The 21,641-nt window shown below is 41.7% G+C and overlaps 1 protein-coding gene across 1 annotated transcript; it reads left to right on the top strand.

Moving 5' to 3' along the window:
* Positions 5,694–19,145, top strand: ARL14EP (ADP ribosylation factor like GTPase 14 effector protein). Its single transcript, XM_005690031.3, has 4 exons — positions 5,694–5,793; positions 15,256–15,743; positions 16,991–17,118; positions 18,610–19,145. Exons 2-4 carry the CDS (start codon positions 15,318–15,320, stop codon positions 18,836–18,838), a joined length of 783 nt encoding a protein of 260 aa, XP_005690088.1. The 5' UTR covers positions 5,694–5,793; positions 15,256–15,317; the 3' UTR covers positions 18,839–19,145.

Below are 21,641 nucleotides of genomic sequence, written 5' to 3'. Positions count from 1 at the left end.
TCCAGGATAAAATCTAGTTATCTCTAATGTGGCTTAAAAATGGTATTCTTTCCTCTACTTACCTCGCCAGCTTCCTACCCCCAACTATACTGAATTCCTTGCAGTTGTCTGAAGGATGGATGAAAGTTAGAAAAAGTGTTAGTCAGAAGTGTTAAGTACACTAGCAGTTTAAAAGATAAAAGCAAAACTCCTAGAATGTTTTATATATAGAATATGAGTAAGCATGTACTTTGTGAAACATAGACAGAATTGTGTTAAATAGACATAGTAAGTTAGTAAACTATAAGGCATACCAAAGTTAAAATAAATAAAAAATATGGAACAGAGCATCATTTACAGTCAAATAGGAATGGAAAAACAAAGATATGAGTAATTATGCCATCTCTAGGATGACAGCTATGTCACCCCTAAATCAATCATCCACAGGCAACACCTAGTATCGTCTCATACATGCGCTATCCAAGAAATGCAAACAAAACACATGTCTGCTCCTCAGACTAATTAGTAAGCTCTGGTTATGACCAAGCATCTTCCCCGGTGGCTCAGATGGTAAAGCGTCTGCCTGCAATGCGAGAGAGCCGGGTTCGATCCCTGTGTTGGGAAGATCTCCTGGAGAAGGAAATGGCAACCCACTCCAGTATTCTTGCCTGGAGAATCCCACAGATGGAGGAGCCTGGTAGGCTATAGTCCATGGGGTCGCAAAGAGTCGGAAACGACTGAGCAACTTCACTTTCACTTTCATCCAACAGAGCACACACGGTGGAAGTGGGTTAACCACAGTTACCTGGATGTGATCCGCTATGAACTTGAAGCCTAAAGAATGCAAAGCACATGGCAAACCATATGCACAGATAATCTAGTAGTTTAGTTTGTTCCCACTAGTTCTTTTCAGAATTGATAGCAATTAGCAAAATGAACCAACTTAGGTTCTATTTCCATTAATGAAAGTGTCATTATAGCGGCAGTTTTTTACCATGGTGCACACTGCTATGAATTTTACATTCATGATCTTATGTCATTTTTAGTCACAGTATCCACTGCTACTGGGCTTCCCTGGTCGCTCAGTAGTAAAGATCTGCCTGCCAATGCAGCAGACGTGGGCTTGATCCCTGGGTCAAGAAGACCCCTGCAGAAGGAAATAACAACCTACGGAAGTATTTTTGCCTGGGAAATCCCATGGACAGAGAGAGGAACCTGGCAAGCTACAGTCCATAGGGTCGCAAAGAGTCAGACATGACTAAGCAACTGAACAACCAACAGAGCAGGTGTGTGCCATTACCCCAAAGATAAAAGCAAAACTCCTAGAATGTTTTATATATAGAATATGAGTAAGCATGTACTTTGTGAAACATAGACAGAATTGTGTTAAATATACATAGTAAGTTAGTAAACTATAAGGCATAGTAGTACCTTACAGCGGGCCTCCTTGCTGTAACCTTAACCCCAGTCTTCATAAGCATATCATCAGTGGCAAAGGCTGATGTGGCAAACACATGAACACTGTATAACTCATAATTCAGCTGACGCTGCCCTTCCACTTGCCTGCACCATAGTCTAAGTGTGTCAGTTTACCCCAAATCTTTCCCCTTGTTTTTTACTGGATATTTAACTCAGGCTTTAAACTCCTTCCAGAATACTCCTGCTTTAGCACCTCTCATTTTATCCTGTTGATATCCTTTCGTTTCTACAGTTGTGGTGTTAGCTATTTATCCTTCTGCCTCATTAGTCTATGAACTCTTTGAGAACAGGAATAAAATTTCATCCCTGTTCTCTCATTATAACTTAGCAAAGTGCTAAGTTACTTAGCAAAGTAACTACTAAAAGAACTACTTACCTACAGACACAGTTGAGGAGGTTACCCATTGTTCTTGCCTTTCTCCCATTCTTAGTTTCCAAAATTGGTGTAAATCAGGGAGTGGCAAAATCCTGCTTAGCTTCAAAGCAGTAAGGAGGTGTTCAGTTCAGTTCAGTTCAGTTGCTCAGTCGTGTCTGACTCTTTGCAACCCCATGAATTGTAGCACGCCAGGCCTCCCTGTCCATCACTAACTCCTGGACCTTACTCAAACTCATGTCCACCGAGTCGGTGATGCCATCTAACCATCTCATCCTCTGTCGTCCCCTTCTCCTCCTGCCCCCAATCCCTCCAGGCATCAGGGTCTTTTCCAGTGAGTCAACTCTTCACATGAGGTGGCCAAAGTACTGGAGTTTCAGATTCAGCATCAGTGCCTCCAATGAACACCCAGGCTTCAGCAATACGTGAACATGAACTTCCAGATGTTCAAGCTGGTTTTAGAAAAGGCAGAGGAACCAGAGATCAAATTGCCAACATCCGCTGGATCATCGAAAAAGCAAGAGAGTTCCAGAAAAACATCTATTTCTGCTTTATTGACTATGCCAAAGCCTTTGACTGTGTGGACCACAATAAACTGTGGAAAATTCTGAAAGAGATGGTAATACCAGACCACCTGACCTGCCTTTGAGAAATCTGTATGCAGGTCAGAAAGCAACAGTTAGAACTGGACATGCAACAACACACTGGTTCCAAATAGGAAAAGGAGTACGTCAAGGCTGTATATTGTCACCCTGCTTCTTTAACTTCTATGCAGAGTACATCATGAGAAGTGCTGGGCTGGAAGAAGCACAAGCTGGAATCAAGATTGCCGGGAGAACTATCAATAACCTCAGATATGCAGATGACACCACCCTTATGGCAGAAAGTGAAGAGGAACTAAAAAGCCTCTTGATGAAAGTGAAAGAGGAGAGTGAAAAAGTTGGCTTAAAGCTCAACATTCAGAAAACTAAGGAGGTGTTAGGAAGAACAATAAATTCACTGCAGAAAACAACCGACAGTAGGTATTCCCTGGCGGCTGAGTAGTAAAAAAAAATAAAATGAAGAAAAAAAAATCTGCCTGTAATACAGGAAATGTGGCAAGAGCTTAGAGTTTCATCCCTGGATCCAGAAAATCTCCTGGAAAAGGAAATGGCAACCCACTCCAGTATTCTTGCTGAGATAATCCCATGGACAGAGGAGCCTGGTGGCCTAGAGTCCATGGGGTCACCAAAGAGTGGGACAAGACTTAGCAACTAGAACAACAATCAAGAACATTTTGGCTTTTGTGGCTCTTATTTCCCTGACCCAGTTTTTCACTTGGCTGTGTTAGGGTTCACAAGGGGCTCATAGCATATAGTTAAAATATGGCCCATTGTGGTGACCTGACAAACAAGGAATAAAGTCATATTGGCCACATTGCCCTGGTGGGCATTCTGTTTTTCCTGTATGGCAATATCCTGTTTTTCCCTGCTGGTACCAGTTTCTCAAGACTACCTGATGACCCCGACAGTGAGACCCCTTCGACTACATGACCACAAGACCCCAGCTGTGGGCTAAACTGAGGCCCCCTCCCTCTGGGGCACAATTTCCCATCAATAGCGTATAAGAAGCATTGGCTTTAAAAAGAGGGCACTGGTTTTTCTCTAAGGCCAGTCTCTTTCTTCTTTCTTCCTATAATAAATCTTTCTCTGTGACTGCCTTGCCCTCTCTTTCTCCGCGCTTGCCTTATAGGCTGGTTAGTGGAGCAGAGCAGGGTGGGATGGGGGTCCTCCTACCCCTACCTGAAAATATTTGAAGGCTTAGCCCCTTCAGCTAAGAGATGGAGTGCTCTCAAAAATTACAGGTGAATAAATCTGCTTTAAAAATTCACTTCAGTTCAATCGCTCAGCTCTCTGCGACCACATGGACTGCAGCACACCAGGCTTCCCTGTCCATCACCAACACTCGGAGCTTACTCAAACTCATGTCTATCGAGTTGGTGATGCCATCCAACCATCTCATCTTCTGTCCTCTCCTTCTCCTCCTGCCTTCAATCTTTTCCAGCATCATTGTCTTTTCCAATGAGTCAGTTCTTCCCATCAGGTGGCCAAAGTATTGGAGTTCCAGCTTCAGCATCAGTCCTCAGTGATCAATGCCAAGAAATAGAGGAAAACAATAGAATGGGAAAGACTAGAGATCTCTTCAAGAAAATTAGAGATACCAAGGGAACATTTCATGCAAAGATGGGCTCAATAAAGGACAGAAATGGTATGAACCTAACAGAAGCAGAAGATATTAAGAGGTGGCAAGAAAACACAGAACTATCCAAAAAAGATCATCATGACCCAGATAACAACAATGGTGTGATCACTCACCTAGAGCCAGACATCCTGGAATTCAAAGTCAAGTGGGCCTTAGGAAGTTATTAGAGGTGATGGAATCCCAGTTGAGCTTTTTCAGATCCTAAAAGATGATGCTGTGAAAGTGCTGCACTCAATATGCCAGCAAATTTGGAAAACTCAGCAGTGGCCACAGGACTGGAAAAGGTCCGTTTTCATTCCAATCCCAAAGAAAGTGAAGTCGCTCAGTCATGTCCGACTCTTTGCGACTCACGGACTGTAGCCCACCAAGCTCCTCCATCCATGGGATTCTCCAGGCAAGAATACTGGAGTGGGTTGCCTTTTCCTTCTCCAGGGGATCTTCCCGACCCAGGGATTGAACCCAGGTCTCCCAAATTGCAGGCAGACGCTTTAACCTCTGCACCACCAGGGAACCCTTAAATCCCAAAGAAAGGGAATGCCAAAGAAATGTTCAAACTACCTCCCAATTGCACTCATCTCACACGCTAGCAAAGTAATGTTCAAAATTCTCCAAGCCAGGCTTTAAAAATTAATGAGCTCCTAATTGGTACAGACAATAAGGATACAAGAAAGACAACGCTTTTTGTTCTCCTCAGAAAAGTTGCAAGTGTCTTCCTGGTTCCTACATTTTGTGCGCGCATGCTTCATCTCTTCAGTCGTGTCCAACAGCCCTCCAGGCTCCTCTGTCCATGGGATTCTCCAGGCAAGAACACTCGAGCGGGTTGCCATGCCTTTTCCAGGCGATCTTCCTAACTCAGGTATCGAACCCTCATCTTTTATGTCTCCTGCATTAGTAGGCGGGGGTCTTTACCATTAGCGCCACCTGGGAGGCCTCCTATTTCACTCGAAGTAATAAACAGCTATTCTCGTAGTTCATAATGGGATTCCCAGGTGGGGCTAGTGGTAAAGAGACAGAAGGGATAAGGGTTCGATCCTTCGTTCAGGAAGACCCCTGGAGGAGAAATGGGAACCCACTCCAGTATTTTTGCCTGGAGAGTCCCATGGACAGAGGCGCCAGCAGGCTACAGTTCACGGGGGTCACAAAGAGTCGGACACGACTGAGCCAGTGACCATACAGATTCTTATAGTTTATAACAAAGGGGATGCATTTTGGAATATATTTCGCTTGAATGAAGTAAATCATAAAATGGGAGACCTCAGACAGAGCGCCTTCTTAAGGTGTTTTGAATTAATTCACGTCTCCTTCAGGGATTAGGAGGCTTGAGGTGCAAAGATTCTGCATCACGCACAGACGTAGAAACTCGCGAACACAACCCAAGTTAGCGGAACTTGCATCTTGGTAAAGGTGACCCGAGGCACCGCCCAATTCCCTAATGCCAAAGGAAAAAAAAAGTTCCGTCAGCTTCTGAAGCAACTATTGCCTCACCTTGAATCATTCGCCAATTCATACTGCCCCGCCCTTTCCGCCCCGGAGGCCGCCAAGCTCGGTTCCCCTCTAGGATTCTATCGGGCGTCTCTTTATGGTAGCGCTGAGCCTCTCTAGCCTCGCTCGCCGTTCTCTCGGTGGTAAACTACAGGAAGTGTTGAAAAGCGCGTACCCAGGCTACTCTCGGAGGCGGCGGGTGTGGTGCGCACTGGGTTCGTGGAGCGCTCGAGTTAAAGGTAAACAGGGGCTAGAGGGGAGGGTCTGGGGCATGGAGACTCGTTTCTGGGTGGGAGGGGGGCCCGGGCCGGCTGAGGGAGGGTCCCAGAGCAGAGGAGGCGTAGCAGGTTGGACACGTGAGGGGAATTTTCAGCTGCGTTCTTGGGGCCTTCCGCGGCCCGCGGCCCTGCAGCGACCCCCTTTCCCTCCGGTCGATCTGCGGCCCCTTATGTCGAAGTCAGGCACGGTTCCTGTCGACTCCGCGGGTTGTCGCCTCTCTTGAGGAGACCTGGAGCCCTCCTAACTTTGACTTAAGGTTTGTCTTATTTAGAGGAGAGCTTTTGTGGCTTAGAACCCCATCCACTGCTTATCTGTCTGCTCTTTGGGTTTTATTTTTTAAATCAGAACCTTCCTAGTTCTAGCTGTTTGGTTGAGGCTGTAAGTCGAATAGTATTCTTTTCTCCATCCCGGTAGTGTTCTTGCCTGGAGAATCCCAGGGACGGGGGAGCCTGGTGGGCTGCCGTCTATGGGGTCGCACAGAGTCGGACACGACTGAGGCGACTTAGCAGCAGCAGCAGCATGAACATAATAGGAGCTCATATGCTGTATCTGGTGGCTTACAACATTCTCAAACAGCTGGTGAAAATTAGGATAGTTACGCATGCAATGCAGGAGACCCCGGTTGGATCCCTGGGTTGGGAAGATCCCCTGGAGAAGGGAAAGGCTACCCACTCCAGTATTCTGGCTTGGAGAATTCCATGGGCTGTATACTCAATGGGGTCGCAAAGAGCCTGCCAAGACTGAGCGACTTTCACTTTTTAAAACTATACTTTTACCTTTACAATCTTGTTCTTAGCAGGGCTTCCCATACTTTGTCATTCCTAAAATTTTTAGTTTCCCAGAGGGGAATCATTTATTGAAAAATATAAAAGATGAAACTTTTAAGTTGCGTGATTGTGGAGTATGTATTCCCAGGCTCAGTTTTTGGAAGGAAAGAGGTTGGGATTCTAATCAGGCTAAAGAAAGTGTTGCTTGGCAGAAACCGCCTGCCAATGCAGGAGATGTGGATTGGTCTCTAGGTTGGAAGGATCCGTTGGAGAAGAAAATGGCAACCCACTCCAGTAGTCAGCCTGGAAAATCCCATAGACAGAGGAGTCTGTTGAGCTACAGTCCACAGGGTCAGAAAAGAATCTGGATGTGACTAACACAACAAAGAAAGTGTTAAGGACTTTTAACTGCTCTAATGAGAAGAAGCCCCTAGGGAAGGGTGTGTGGGAGGAATGCCCTTACTGTGCTTGTGACCACAGGATTGAGGTAGGGATAGTTACATCCCTACCTGAGCGTCTGGTTATACTGATTTGGGGGCGATTCAGCCTTCTTCGTGTGAGATTCTGGCAATTTGAGGAACATGGATTCATTTGAAAGATGTTATCTACTATGTGCCAGTGGTAGAGAGGCTACAGCTGTAACAGGACCCAGATGATTCCTGGCCCTCATGGAGCTTAGTATATACTGGAAAAAACTAACAGGAAAGAAGAAAGCCTGTGATGAGTGCTATAAAAAGGGAAGTCCCTGAACTTCCTTCTAATTTGGGCTTAAGTGATACAGAAAATAACACCATATAGCTCCTGTCTTCCAACAGCTGAGAAGTAATAGAGGCAAAGTTTCAAACAGAGGAAAAAGTGTCTGTAACAATAGAATTTGAGTAAGGTGAATATGGGGACACTGTCTTGAAGGATTAATTAACATTGCCTGGCCTTCTGAGCAAAGAGAACAGTGAAAATGAGAGTCACGCAGTCATGTCCACCTTCTTCTGGGGATCTTCCCAACCCAGGGATGGAACCCAGGTCTCCTGCATTGCAGGAGGATTTTTTACCAGCTGAGCCACCAAGGAAGCCCCAACATGAAGACTTAAAATGTAACAGAAATTTTCAGGTAGTGTAGTTTGACCTGCAATCTATGATATTTGAACAAATAATACCATGCTAAGTGTCCAGACTTTTGTTTTCTAGGAAGAGGTGAGTGTTTTCCACACATTAGCTTACAATTCAAGATCACAATCACTTAGCCAACATCTGTATTGAGTATTAAGTTAATTGTGGTGGTTTTCGGTCACTAAGTCTTGTCTTGACTCTTATGCAACCCCATGGACTATAGCCTGCCAGGCTCCTCTGTTCATGGCATTTCCCAGGCAAGAATACTGGAGTAGGTTGCCATTTCCTTCTCAATAGTATTATAATATTATTAAGTACTGTTAATTAATCTGTTTTTAAAAAATTGAAGTACTGTTAAAAAATTAAAGTACTGTTCATCTCCAAGAGTAGTTAGTACTGCTTGACAGTTTTGACCACATCCAGAATTCAGGTAAAAAGAGAGCTTTACTCATTCTTCTTGGTTGTTGAATTCAAGGTATTCTGTTCTCTTTGAGCTTTAAGGACCCTAGGAGTAGAGACAAATCACAAATGGAGTTTGGAGACCTGAAAGGATCGCTGAGTTGTTTAAATACGAACACTGTGCAGTATATCAAAGTGTTAGTCGTTCTTGAGATAAAGTGTTAGTCCTCTCCAACTCTTTGCGACCCCTTGGACTGTAGCCTGCCAGGCTCCTTTGTCCATGGGATTTCCCAGACAAGAAGACTGGAGTGGGTTGCCATTTCCTTCTCCAGAGGATCTGACAGACCCATGGATTGAACCTGGGTCTCTCACATTATAGGCAAAATCGTTACCACCTGAGCCACCAGGGAAACATTATTGTGCAGTATATAAACTGGACTTTTTTTAATCCAGTCACCCATGCTGTGTGGTGCATTTAATCTCCTTACATTTAAAGTGATTATTGATAGATATGTGTGTTCAGTTCAGTTCAGTTTGTGACCCCATGAACTGCAGCACAGCAGGCCTCCCTGTCCATCAACAACTCCCAGAGTTTACCATACTCATGTCTATTGAGTCGGTGATGCCGTCCAACCATCTCATCCTCTGTCGTCCCCGTCCTCTTCTCCTCCCTCCTTCAATCTTTCCCAGCATCAGGGTCTTTTCAAATGAGTCAGTTCTTCACATCAGGTGGCCAAAGTTTTGGAGCTGCAGCTTCAGCATCAGTTCTTCCAATGAACACTCAGAACTGATCTCCTTTAGGCTGGACTGGTTGGATCTCCTTGCAGTCCAAGGGAATCTCAAGAATCTTCTCCAACACCACACTTCAAAAGCATCAATTCTTCGGCGCTCAAGCTTGCTTTATAGTCCAACTCACATCCATACATGACTACTGGAAAAACCATAGCCTTGACTAGACGGACCTTTGTTGACAAAGTAATGTCTCTACTTTTTAATATGCTTTCTAGGTTGGTCATGACTTCCCTTCCAAGGAGGAAGCATCTTTTAATTTCATGGCTGCAGTCACCATTTGCAGTGATTTTGGAGCCCAAGAAAATAAGTCTCTCACAGTTTCCCATCTGTTTATCATGAAGTGATGGGACCAGATGCCATGATCTTAGTTTTCTGAATGTTGAGCCAACTTTTCCACTCTCTTCTTTCACTTTCATCAAGAGGCTCTTCATTTCTTCTTCACTTTCTGCCATAAGGGTGGTGTCATCTGCATATCTGAGGTTATTGATATTTCTCCCAGCAATCTTGATTCCAGCTTGTGCTTCTTCCAGCCCAGCGCTTCTCATGATGTACTCTGCATAGAAGTTAAAGCAGGGTGACAGTATACAGCCTTGACATACTCCTTTTCCTATTTGGAACCAGTGTGTTGTTGCATGTCCAGTTCTAACTGTTGCTTCCTGACCTGCATACAGATTTCTCAAAGGCAGGTCAGGTGGTCTGGTATTCCCATCTCTTTCAGAATTTTCCACAGTTCGTTGTGATCCCCACAGTCAAAGGCTTCGGCATAGTCAATAAAGCAGAAATAGATGTTTTTCTGGAACTCTCTTGCTTTTTCGATGATCCAGCAGATGTTGGCAATTTGATCTCTGATTCCTCTGCCTTTTCTAAAACCAGCTTGAACATCTGGAAGTTCACGGTTCATGTATTGTTGAATCTTGACTTGGAGAATTTTGAGCATTACTTTGCTAGCATTTGAGATGAGTGCAATTGTGCGACAGTTTGAAGATTCTTTGGCATTGCCTTTTTTAGGGATTGGAATGAAAACTGACCTTTTCCATGTACCTATTGCCATTTTGTTGATTGTTTCTAGTTGTTTTTGTGGTTCTTCTCTTGGTCTCTCCCCTGGTGGTTTGATGATTTGTTTTTTCAGTGTTACTTTTGGATTTCTTTCTGTTTTTTGTGTATCTGTTGTAGGTTTGTGGTTACCATAGGTTCATATATATTGACATGTAATAATGACATATGTGTGCACATATATATATACACACATTCACAAGCGTGCGTGCTAAGTCACTTCAGTCGTGTCGGACTCTGTGCAACCCTGTGGACTATAGCCCACCAGGCTGCTCTGTCCATAGGATACTGCACACAAAAACACTGGAGTGGGTTGCCATGCCCTCTTCCAGGGGATCTTCCTGACCCAGGGATCAAACCTGCATCTCCCTCTTGGTACCTTAGACTGCAGATACAGTTTCAGAAGTTCTCTGCTCATTTGGCAACACTTTAGGGTTAGTAAATGATTTCCCTTCATGATAGTGTAGGTGCCCGTTAAACAGCTGCTTTTTTGCTCTGTCCCAGGATGGGCAAGTCTGTGTACAGGCTCCTAAGTGACATTCCTCCCTACTGAAGACCCTTGTTGGGGATGGGTTTCCCATAGATACCATGTCTCTGTCTCTTTTACCCATCCTCTATATGATGCTTCTATCACTTGTTCTTCAGCCCTCAGTATTTCTTCAGCAGGAATTGATCTGTGTGTAGGTACAAATTCAGCATGTTCATGTGAAGAGATAAGTTCAGGGTCTTCTACACTGTCATCTTTGACTGGAACCTCCCGAATATTTTAAATGATACTGTGGGCTGTGTTATTGTCTGAAGTTCACTTTATGGTGCCTGGATCTTGAGATTTAAGACTATTTCACTTAGCCATTTACCCTTCTCTTGGTACCCATTCACGTGTCCTATAGGTAGCATTTGAAGATACTGGGCACAAAAAGTTGACAGTTCCAAGAGGCATGACATGTGTGTGCACTCTCAGGAGTGTACTCACCCATACCTGAACCTGCTGATTTGCATAGGAGGGGTGAATGGAATTTTTTTTTTTTTTTAAATAAAAGGTAAATGGGAAAATGCCTTATAAATTGTCCCTATACTGAAAAAAGACATTTTTCATGAAAGGGAAAGATTCTTAACTGTATTTTTAGGTCAACTTTTAAATTTTTTGTTTGGTTAAAGTTCCTCTTAATGTGATTATTTTTTTCCTATTAACTTGAAGAGTGGTAACAAAGCGCAGGCTGTATTAGGGAAACTGGCATATTAGAACATATTGTCATATCTCGCCTATAGTTTGGGGAAGAAAAAAATGAGTTCCCTAATTATTTCCCGTGTCCCTCTGCTATCGTTAGTGGTAATGATGATTGTGATGGTGCTGCTTTAACCCCTGTAGGAGGCCTGTGATCAGGTCCTAGAGCTCATGGTATTAGGAAAACCTGCTAGCATTGTGGCCTTGTTTGAGGCCACTTCTTCAGTGCACCTAACCTACCTACCTTAGGGTTGGGTAATGGATAGCAAGAGAAAATGCTTAAAACTTCAAGGGATCTAGAAAAGATAAATTTAAATTGTAATGTTTAAAAACCAAACTGGTAGATTAAAAGAACAGATTGGAAATTGCCATTGCAAAGAGTCAGGGTGGGCAAACTGGGTGAAAAGGGGGTCAAAAGGTACAGACTTCCAGCTGTAAATAAGTAGTGGGGATGTGACATCCAGCTTGATGACTAATTAATAATTCTGTACTGCATATTTGAAAGTTGCTGAGGGAGTAGACTTTAAAAGTTCTCATCAAAGAGAGAAATTTGTAACCGTGGTGACAGATATTAACTAAACTTAATGTGTTGATCATTTTGCAATATATACAAATATTGTATTTTTTGATTGTACATCTGAAACTAATATAATGTTGTGTCAGTGCCTCGGTTTTTTAAAAAGGCATATTCCCTGAGCTGTCAGTGTTCACATTCCCTGAGCTGTCAGTGTTCACATCATATGAGGAGCAAATATCCAGTACTTGTGTTTACTACCTCAGGTAGAGAAGAATGAAGTCTAACAAATCTATATTTACTTCTTTCTCTCTCAACTCTTCTGGGAGTGCTATAAAAATATTGAAAGTTAATCTTAGAATCACAAAACATACTCTGTTTAGTTACTGAGGGAAAGTATTGGCAATTCTAAAGCAAGAGAAAATTGAGAATGCAGAACTTTTTAAAGAAAGGTCAAATAATAAAATCCGGAGTTAGTAGGGAGAGACTTTATTGAAAGCATTATTGCCAGAGGGGAAAAGAGATTATTGCAGTGGAGAGAATTCTCTGACCAAAAGATTTACCAGCTTCTCAGGGGAGGAGTAAACAGTGCTTGAAACAGAACTGCTTGGTCTGATTGTAGATCCCAGATTGTTTAGCCTGAGGCCAGCTTTTTCTCTGGAGGGATCCTTTGCTGGCTCTGGCTGAGGTTATACCAAAGTTCAGGGGCCTAGAGGAAGGAGAGAAACTTAAAATATGGTTAGCTATTATTTTTCCAGTTTTGTTCCAGTTGATTATTTCAGCAAGCAGTTCAGCTAATTACTCATAAATTTATAAATGAGACAGTGGGGATATGGAGGTCCTTTGTTCTGGTCATAGGTAAACAGTGGGATGTTCTTGAGTCTTACAGAAGCCATACAGAGAGTAGGAGTGTTTCTTTAGGCAAGGCTTTTCTAGAAATAGGAGTACAGGTCTCGGGTAAAATTGTTAAAAGGCATTTTCCTATTTGAAGTGGAAAATAATTAAATGTACAAATAAAATTCATTGAAATGTTTATATAGGAAAGCCTTAGGATACTCATTGACTTTCAGGAATTAATAATTCTACATCACTAAGTGTAGTTTGAAAGTACTTACAGACCGATCTCACTTGTACCATAGTGAAATTTTCCTGAAAGAAGGGTAGGGAGGGGAGAGTGGAAAACCAATCTAAATTAATCAGGTCTAAATGAACACGATTAGGGCTTATTTGTTATATGGTTTTCATCCAATCCCATAAGAAGCTGATTTTTCTTTTTCCTTCTGTGAGAAATACTAGGTATTGTGCTGGTCCAAGTGACTTGGCTGGAGGAAATTGAACTTTTCCTATGTTTAACATATTTTCCATTAAAAAAGAGGGAGGAAGTAAAATTGTGACTGGGACACTGGTATAAAATCAGTAGTACCTGGTTTTTATTTTCCTTATTAACAAGGGGATTGGTAAGATGTTATAACCAGTTCAAATGATAGAACCAGACACATTTATTGATCAGGAATATTGAAATAAATGAACAAGTAGAGGCAAAACTGTCTTCTTCCACAGTTGGCCAGGGGAGTCAATTGTACCTCTAACAGAATTTACCAGAATATGGACAAGAATTGTTCTGCATTGCTATTAGTTACATACAGTTGTCAGGTATAAAAGGCAGTGAAAAACTCAGAGCTCTCATATAATCGGAATGTGACAACCTGAAGGTTGTACTCTCAACAGTGCAGTTTTCCACTGAAGCCAGGTATTTTTCTCCAAATCTAGTTTTTGAAATTTACAGCTCCCTCTCCCGCTCTCAAATAATCTTCCCTTAAGTATCAGACTTCCTAGAAGGCAAGTGCATGTCTGTGTGTGTTTCTTATTCTTTTTTGATGTACTCTGTAAATATAGAAGATGCTTGGTGAATGTTCTGTTAATTGAATTATCTACAGTAGTGCGTCTCAAACTGTAATGTGCTTAGGTATCACCTGGGGATTTATTTTTTGAATACAGTTCTAATTCAGTGAGTGCATGGGCCTTACTAAGATCTCTTTTTTCTGATCAGTCCCCGCTGATGCTGGTACTAGTTCATGGACAATAAATAGCAATGTATTTCAGGAAGACGTTGTGCTGTGTTGTGCAGTCGCTTCAGTCGTGTCTGACTCTTTACCACCCTATGATGGGTGGTAGCCCGACAGGCTCGTCTGTCCACGGGATTCTCCAGGCAAGAATACTGGAGTGGGTTGCCATGCACTCTTCCAGGGGATCTTCCCAACCCAGGGATGACCCATTTCTCTTACGTCTGCTGTATTGGTGGGCAGGTTCTTTACCACTCGTGCCACCTGGGAAGCCTTGGCAAACAGCACCATGCTGCACATGAAGAGAGCAACATGAGGCTACTAGACGACCACTTGAAGGGGAAAAAAAATACTAATTGTGGGTGACATTGCCAGAGCACAGGCCTAAGTGAGCAAAAGAAACAGTTGCTTGGAAACGAATTCTGAGAACTCATGGTGGAACCTTAGCCTAAGGGAGGGGAAGAGAAGGGAGGACGTTGGGAGTTACTACAGGGGAGGAGTAACCAGAGGGGGCAGGTGTTAGAAAGCAGGCAGCAGCCACTGAAATCACTGCCTGAAATTTTGTGCTTCTTGAGCTAATCTTTTTCTTTTTCGTTTTTTAAAGCAATGTTTGAATGTAAAACTGCTTTGATTTAGGTGTGTACACTTATATCATGACAGTTTCACTCAAGTGAATGGTTCCAGTATGCCATTGAGCTTTAAGCAGTGTGAAAAATACATTTTGTACTGCAGCTGGTCTTGTCTTCTTTCAGACAGGGCACTTTAATTTTTAACTGAGGAGGTCTTGTAATTTGTTCATCGGTAGTTCAGCTTTCTTTTAGCAGCATGGAAGAGGTGGGAGATAATGTGGAACTGGCACCAAAGAAAGATCTCTACTTACTGGAAGATGGGGCGGGCAAAGGCACTGTAAATGAGGCTGCCAATAAAATATAAGAGGAAACCCAGTTAAATTTTAACTTCAGAGAAGCAACAAATGACTTTTTAGCAATATTTGTGATATAATTTAAATTGTTTATGCATTATCTAAAATTCAAATTTAACTGGGCATCCTTTATTTTATCTAATAGTAAATAATTCTACCCTAACAGTGATACCTGAGAGATCCCACACATTGTTCTAATGATAATAGCTTTATAGTAAATAAATGTCTTATTTTGATTTCCTTCAAGATTATCTTGGCTTTCTTAAACCTTTACTCTTCCATAGACCAGATTCCTAAATTCTGGGTGGTGGGGGATTTGTGGAATACCTGGTGACATTTTGTCTGGAATCACACTGAATTTATGGATAAATTCCTGTAGAATTGACATGTTTACTATAGTCACACTTGCCATGATTGTTCTCTCATGTTTTTGTAGGCTTTTGGTAAATGTCTTTCTATTCCTTGCTTGCTAAGGGCTTTCCTTTTATTATGCAGGCCTTGAATTTTCTTAAATGCTTTTTCAGCTTTCCAGATAAAATTTTTGCAGCACACATCTGACTCTCTTTAATGTTTTCTCTAGGGTGATCTGCTAGAGAGTGATCTCTAGGCAAAAATCAGAAAGGAAATTTACTTGAATCAAGCATGATGGATCCATGTTCAGTTGGAGTCCAGCTTCGGACCACAAATGAGTGCCATAAAACCTATTATACTCGTCATACAGGTTTCAAGACTTTGCAAGAATTGTCATCAAATGACATGCTTCTACTTCAACTGAGAACTGGAATGACACTTTCTGGGAACAATACAATTTGCTTCCATCATGCAAAAGTTTACATCGACAGATTTGAAGATTTGCAGAAGTCATGTTGTGACCCATTTAACATACACAAAAAACTAGCCAAGAAAAATTTACATGTAATTGATTTAGATGATGCCACTTTTCTGAGTGCAAAATTTGGAAGACAGCTTGTACCTGGTTGGAAGCTTTGTCCAAAATGTACACAGATAATCAATGGAAGTGTGGATGTTGATTCTGAAGACCGGCAGAAAAGAAAACCTGACTCAGATGTATGTAGAGTCAATTTTTTCTCCGTTACTTCTACAGTGTAGGGTTTTATTTAATTATAAAGAAATCATTTATATCAGTTCATTACATTTGGCCCTTAAACAGCACAGGTTTGAACTCTGCAGGTCCACTTATATGTGGACTGCTTTTAGTCAGTACAGTACTATTACAGTCTGTGCTTGGTTGAATCCAAAGACGCAGAGGGCCAACTCTGGGGCTTGAGCAGCAGCCTAGCATTTTGGTATCCAGAACTGACAGTGGAACCAGTTGCACTAGAATATCAAGGGGTGGACTTGAATGCAGTGAATATGAAGTTGAGGAGGTAAAAATAGATGATGTTTTCTAAATATTTGTATAAACCCAGATTGTATGGTAAAGAGTGTTGGCATGGGGAAAGAATAATATTCCCTAGACTTTGAAGCAGCAACTCCTAGTGCTAAGACATTCTGGCATTGCCAGAGCTTAACAGTCTTCGTTCTTTTTCTGATACAGAAGTAACTCAGTAGGTTATGCCTGCCAGCAAGGGTTTGAAATACAGCAGAATGAATTCCCTTTTTATGAAAGATTTGAAAACTGCTGCTCTAAAAGGAACTTCAGAAGTGACTTGAAATAATTGTTTCTTATTTCAGCCTTTCTTTTGACTTTGGCACTATCCCATTCTTATCTGGGTTTTTAAGATGCTTGTGAATTTCCTTAGCATCTAGCTCTGAATTCTTACTTGTTATGGTCAAGGCTAATTTTAGGACTCCCTACTGTCAAAAAGCATACATTTTTACATTGTAAGTATTAAATATCTTATAACTCTCTTCGTTACTCACATGCCTACATTTAGATTTTTTAACCGTTATGAGAACAGTTGAAGATTTCATAAAGCTGTCTGGTGTAGAACAAGGACTGGTATGTCAAAGGAGGACTTCTCAAGTTTTCTATTTATAAGCAATTTATAATTCTTGCTGCTGGCATATTTTTCTCAATTTTCTCCTTTCTATTCTATTAATAAACTAAATTAAAAGATAATTAAAATTTTAAATTATATCTAGTGCTTTTCCTTTGTTATCCCCTCAAAGGCATAGCTCCAAGACCCAGTATAAATTTTGTTACATTTGGGCACTAAAACTTTTTTCTTTCTTTTTTGCAAGTTCCAGACTGTCTTCCCGGCTAAGAAATAATCTAGACTAATGTTAAGTGAAATATCTGTGTATGGTTTGATATTAAGATTTGAGTTAATAATTTGTTAACCTTTATGCAGGGAAGAACTGCTAAAGCTTTGAGGTCATTACAATTTGCAAACCCAGGAAAGCAGACTGAATTTGCTCCAGAAACTGGTAAAAGAGAAAAAAGAAGGCTTACCAAAAATGCAACAGCTGGTTCAGACAGGTACACTATGTGTTGTTTAAGTCATAGGTTAACTTGCCTCACATCTGTATTGTTTTCCTATCTTTCTCTTATAAGGTTTGAATTTTCTGGTTAGATAGTTTAAATTTGATAATCTGGAATTAGTAAGAACCCCCAAGGGTCTCATAGAAAATTAAGGTGTTCCCTTCTACTCTAAAAATTTTGTTTCTAAGAAAGTCTCAATGAAGTGAATTTATATAATCTTTTTGGCACAGTAATTAAAATAATTCAAGCATACTATACTTCTTGTAACTAAATAATCATTTGAAAAGCATTAATACATTGTTTGTATGTCTGCTCCATAGGTGGCAACTAAAACATAAGTTTTAGAAGAATGCAAGGTTGTTTTTTATTTTTTAATGTCTAAAATAGAAATGGGCTTCCCTGGTGAGTCAGTGGTAAAGAATCTGCCTGCAGTGCAGGAACCACAGGAGACATGGGTTTGATCTCTGAGTTGGGGAGATCTGGAGGAGGGCATGGCAGCCCACTCCAGTATTCTTGCGTGGAGAATCCCATGGACAGAGCCTGGCAGACTGTAGCCCATGGGGTGATAAAGGAGCTGGACATGACTGACTGACTTAGCACGCATTTTCTAAGAGAAAGAGTCCTTGTATATAGAATGTCCTCAAGCAAGGATTACTTATGCTTCCCTAGTGGCTCAGACAATAAAGAACCTGCCTGCAATGCAGGAGTCCTGGGTTCAATCCCTACCTAGGTTGGGAAGATCCCCTGGAGGAGGGCATGGCAACCCACCCCAGTATTCTTGGCTGGAAAATCCCCATTGACCGAGGAGCCTGGCGGGCTGCAGTCCATTGGGTCCCAGAGAGACAGACATGACTGAACTTCAAAGCACAGCAAAATAGAAACAATTTTGGTAATAAGAAAGCTAAATTGTTTAGAATATGACTTTTCAAATTGAGCATTTCTAAAATACAAATTGACAAATGTTAGTGTAATCATTCAGAATTATTTTTTACACAGGCCATTATTCCATCTGTGAAGGTTTTCCATTGAGTCATTAGGTGCTTTTAGGCCAGATTTGCTAGTCTTACAAAGAACAAGAAACAGATTAATTGCAGTATAAAAAACAGCTGGATGGTAAATAAAGCTATGTTCACAAAGCAGTAAAGAGATTGGTTGCTAGTAAAACGTACCACTATTACCTAGTCTTTTCTTTTCGGTAAGAGATAAATAATTTTAGCAACTATATTATTTTTGGGCACATTTCGCCTGCATTCCTTTGGATATGTCTCAACCCTTTACAAGAGAGGGCCTTCTCACAAGCATTTTGTTAACTGTTATTTGTAGAGTAACTTTGAGTCAGGTAAGCCACGTATCAGTTTGGCAAAGTTTCATCTACAATCCAAAACATTTTATCTCCCTTACATTTTTTTAATTACCTTATTGTCAACTAAATATTCAGAAATAAAATATGCATGAAGTGTATAACTTGCCTTGTGTTTTGTATTACAGACAAGTGATCCCGGCAAAGAGTAAGGTCTACGATAGCCAGGGTCTCCTGATTTTCAGTGGAATGGACCTCTGTGACTGCCTCGATGAAGACTGCTTAGGCTGTTTCTATGCTTGTCCTGCCTGCGGTTCTACCAAATGTGGTGCCGAATGCCGCTGTGATCGAAAGTGGCTGTATGAGCAAATTGAAATAGAAGGAGGAGAAATAATTCATAACAAACATGCTGGATAATTTGTGGTGTCCGATTGTGACCCTTTCTGTATTTCTAAAGTTCTATAATTCTAAGATACATATTAAAGTTTGTTTTGCCAAATGACACACATGTACTCAGTGTGCACTAACACTGCCTTTGGGGTACCTGAAGGAGAATTATTTGATGTAAATTTAGATGGACTGTTCTATTACTCGGCAGTCAGCTCTTCAAGCCTTTCTGGGTCAATGTAAGAAAGTAATGTATAGGCAGTCCTCTTTACAACTCCCATGTCCATAAATTTCCATGGCACTGATACAGTTAAACAAACCAGTTCCTTAACAGCAACAGTCCAAATTTCAGTTACTGTGGTATGTTAACTGTGAGTAGTTCCATGAAGTGTGAACTTCCTGCTAGCTGTTAAGCTCTCAAATCAGTATGTAACACATGTACTTCAAGATCAATGACTAGTCAGATTGCTTCTCAAATCCTGTCGTCACTGCACATCTATTACTCAGTTTGTTCCGACAGCAAAGCACATAGTTGTGTTGTCTCCTTGTCACCCATGTGACCTTTTATGGGTGAGGCATGAGGCATTACTGACAAAATGAAGGCACAGCCCCAACCCCCTCTCCTCATCTCGCAGGCATGGCCCCGGGATGAAGGAGTTAGGCCTTGTGATTCTGACTTGTTCTTTCCTAGTTGGCTGGAAAGAATGTTAAGGTGCTTGAGAGAAGCATGAGAAAGCACAAAGCCTACAGTTGTGCCCAGAAAATAATCTCTAAAGTAACCATTGACATTTGTTCAAGGATCTTTACAAAGAATGTCCCAGAATGAGCACATAGGCCACAGCTTGAGGCCATGGGAAGGATTGTTGTCTGAGACCTGTTTATGAGGGAAATGTGTATGGCAAAAGAAATTTGTTGAGTTTAGGGTTTAGGAATAATTAAGAATAGCTAGAAGCCTTTTTAGGAGATAGTGATCTTAAGATGCTAGGGGCAAACAATTTAGAAAGATAAGAAATAAACTGAGAAATGTAGCATGAGTTACAATGTAATCACAAGTACAGTAAATCTGGGTGGGGGAAACTAAAAACCTAATGCTTTTGTCAAAGTATAAAAGAACCTGAAGCTTGAAATAAACATGTTCAGCTCAGTCATGTCCGACTCTTTGCGACCCCATGAACCGCAGCACGCCAGGCCTCCGTGTCCATCACCAACTCCCGGAGTTCACTCAGACTCAAGTCCATCGAGTCAGTGATGCGATCCAGCCATCTCATCCTCTGTCGTCCCCTTCTGCCCCCAATCCCTCCCAGCATCAAAGTCTTTTCCAATGAGTCAACTCTTAGCATGAGGTGGCCAAAGTACCGGAGTTTCAGCTTCAGCTTCATTCCTTCCAAAGAAATCCCAGGGCTGATCTCCTTTAGAATGGACTGGTTGGATCTCAAGAGTCTTCTCCAACACCACACTTCAAAAGCATCAATTCTTCGGCGCTCAGCCTTCTTCACAGTCCAACTCTCACATCTGTACATGACCACAGGAAAAACCATAGTCTTGACTAGACGGACCTTAGCCGGCAAAGTAATGTCTCTGCTTTTGAATATGCCATCTAGGTTGGTCATAGCTTTTCTTCCAAGGAGTAAGCGTCTTAATTTCATGGCTGCAGTCACCATCTGCAGTGATTTGGGAGCCCCCAAAAATAAAGTCTGACACTTTGCACTGTTTCCCCGTCTATTTCCCATGAAGTGATGAGACCGGATGCCATGATCTTTGTTTTCTGAATGTTGAGATTTAAGCCAACTTTTTCACTCTCCAACTTTTTCACTTTCATCAAGAGGCTTTTTAGTTCCTCTTCACTTTCTGCCATAAGGGTGGTGTCATCTGCATATCTGAGGTTATTGGTATTTCTCCCAGCAATCTTGATTCCAGCTTGTGTTTCTTCCAGTCCAGCGTTTCTCATGATGTACTCTGCATATAAATTAAATAAGCAGGGTGACAATATACAACCTTGACATACTCCTTTTCCTATTTGGAACCAGTCTGTTGTTCCATGTCCAGTTCTAACTGTTGCTTCCTGACCTGCATACAGATTCCTGAGGAGACAGGTCAGGTGGTCTGGTATTCCCATCTCTTTCAGAATTTTCCAGTTTATTGTGATCCCCACAGTCAAAGGCTTTGGCATAGTCAATAAAGCAGAAATATGTTTTTCTGGAACTCTTGCTTTTTCCATGATCCAGCAGATGTTGGCAATTTGATCTCTGGTTCCTCTCCCTTTTCTAAAACCAGCTTGAACATCAGGGAGTTCACAGTTCACGTATTGCTGAAGTCTGGCTTGGAGAATTTTGAGCATTACTAGCATGTGAGATGAGTGCAATTGTGCGGTAGTTTGAGCATTCTTTGGCACTGCCTTTCTTTGGAATTGGAATGAAAACACCTTTTCCAGTCCTGTGGCCACTGCTGAGTTTTCCAAATGTGCTGGCGTATTCAGTGCAGCACTTTCACAGCATCATCTTTCAAGATTTGAAACAGCTCAACTGGAATTCCATCACCTCCACTAGCTTTGTTTGTAATGATGCTTTCTAAGGCCCACTTGACTTCACACTCCAGGATGTCTGGCTCTAGATGAGTGATCACACCATCGTGATTATCCAGGTCAAGAAGAACTTTTTTGTACAGTTCTGTGTATTCTTGCCGCCTCTTCTTAATATCTTAATATCTTCTGCTTCTGTTAGGTCCATACCATTTCTGTCCTTTATCAAGCCCATCTTTGCATGAAATGTTCCCTTGGTATCTCTAATTTTCTTGAAGAGATACTCTAGTCTTTCCCATTCTGTTGTTTTCCTCT

This window comes from Capra hircus, chromosome 15, assembly GCF_001704415.2.
Source record: "Capra hircus breed San Clemente chromosome 15, ASM170441v1, whole genome shotgun sequence".
NCBI classification, from domain to species: domain Eukaryota; kingdom Metazoa; phylum Chordata; class Mammalia; order Artiodactyla; family Bovidae; genus Capra; species Capra hircus.
This window is presented reverse-complemented; position numbering and strand designations above follow the sequence as displayed.

Excerpts from the sequence above, each read along its gene's own strand:
- ARL14EP (XM_005690031.3), top strand. The coding sequence starts at position 15,318 with ATGATGGATCCATGTTCAGTTGGAGTCCAGCTTCGGACCACAAATGAG. Across the intron at positions 15,744-16,990 it reads AAAGAAAACCTGACTCAGAT|GGAAGAACTGCTAAAGCTTT; the intron begins GTATGTAGAGTC and ends ACCTTTATGCAG. Across the intron at positions 17,119-18,609 it reads GCAACAGCTGGTTCAGACAG|ACAAGTGATCCCGGCAAAGA; the intron begins GTACACTATGTG and ends TTTGTATTACAG.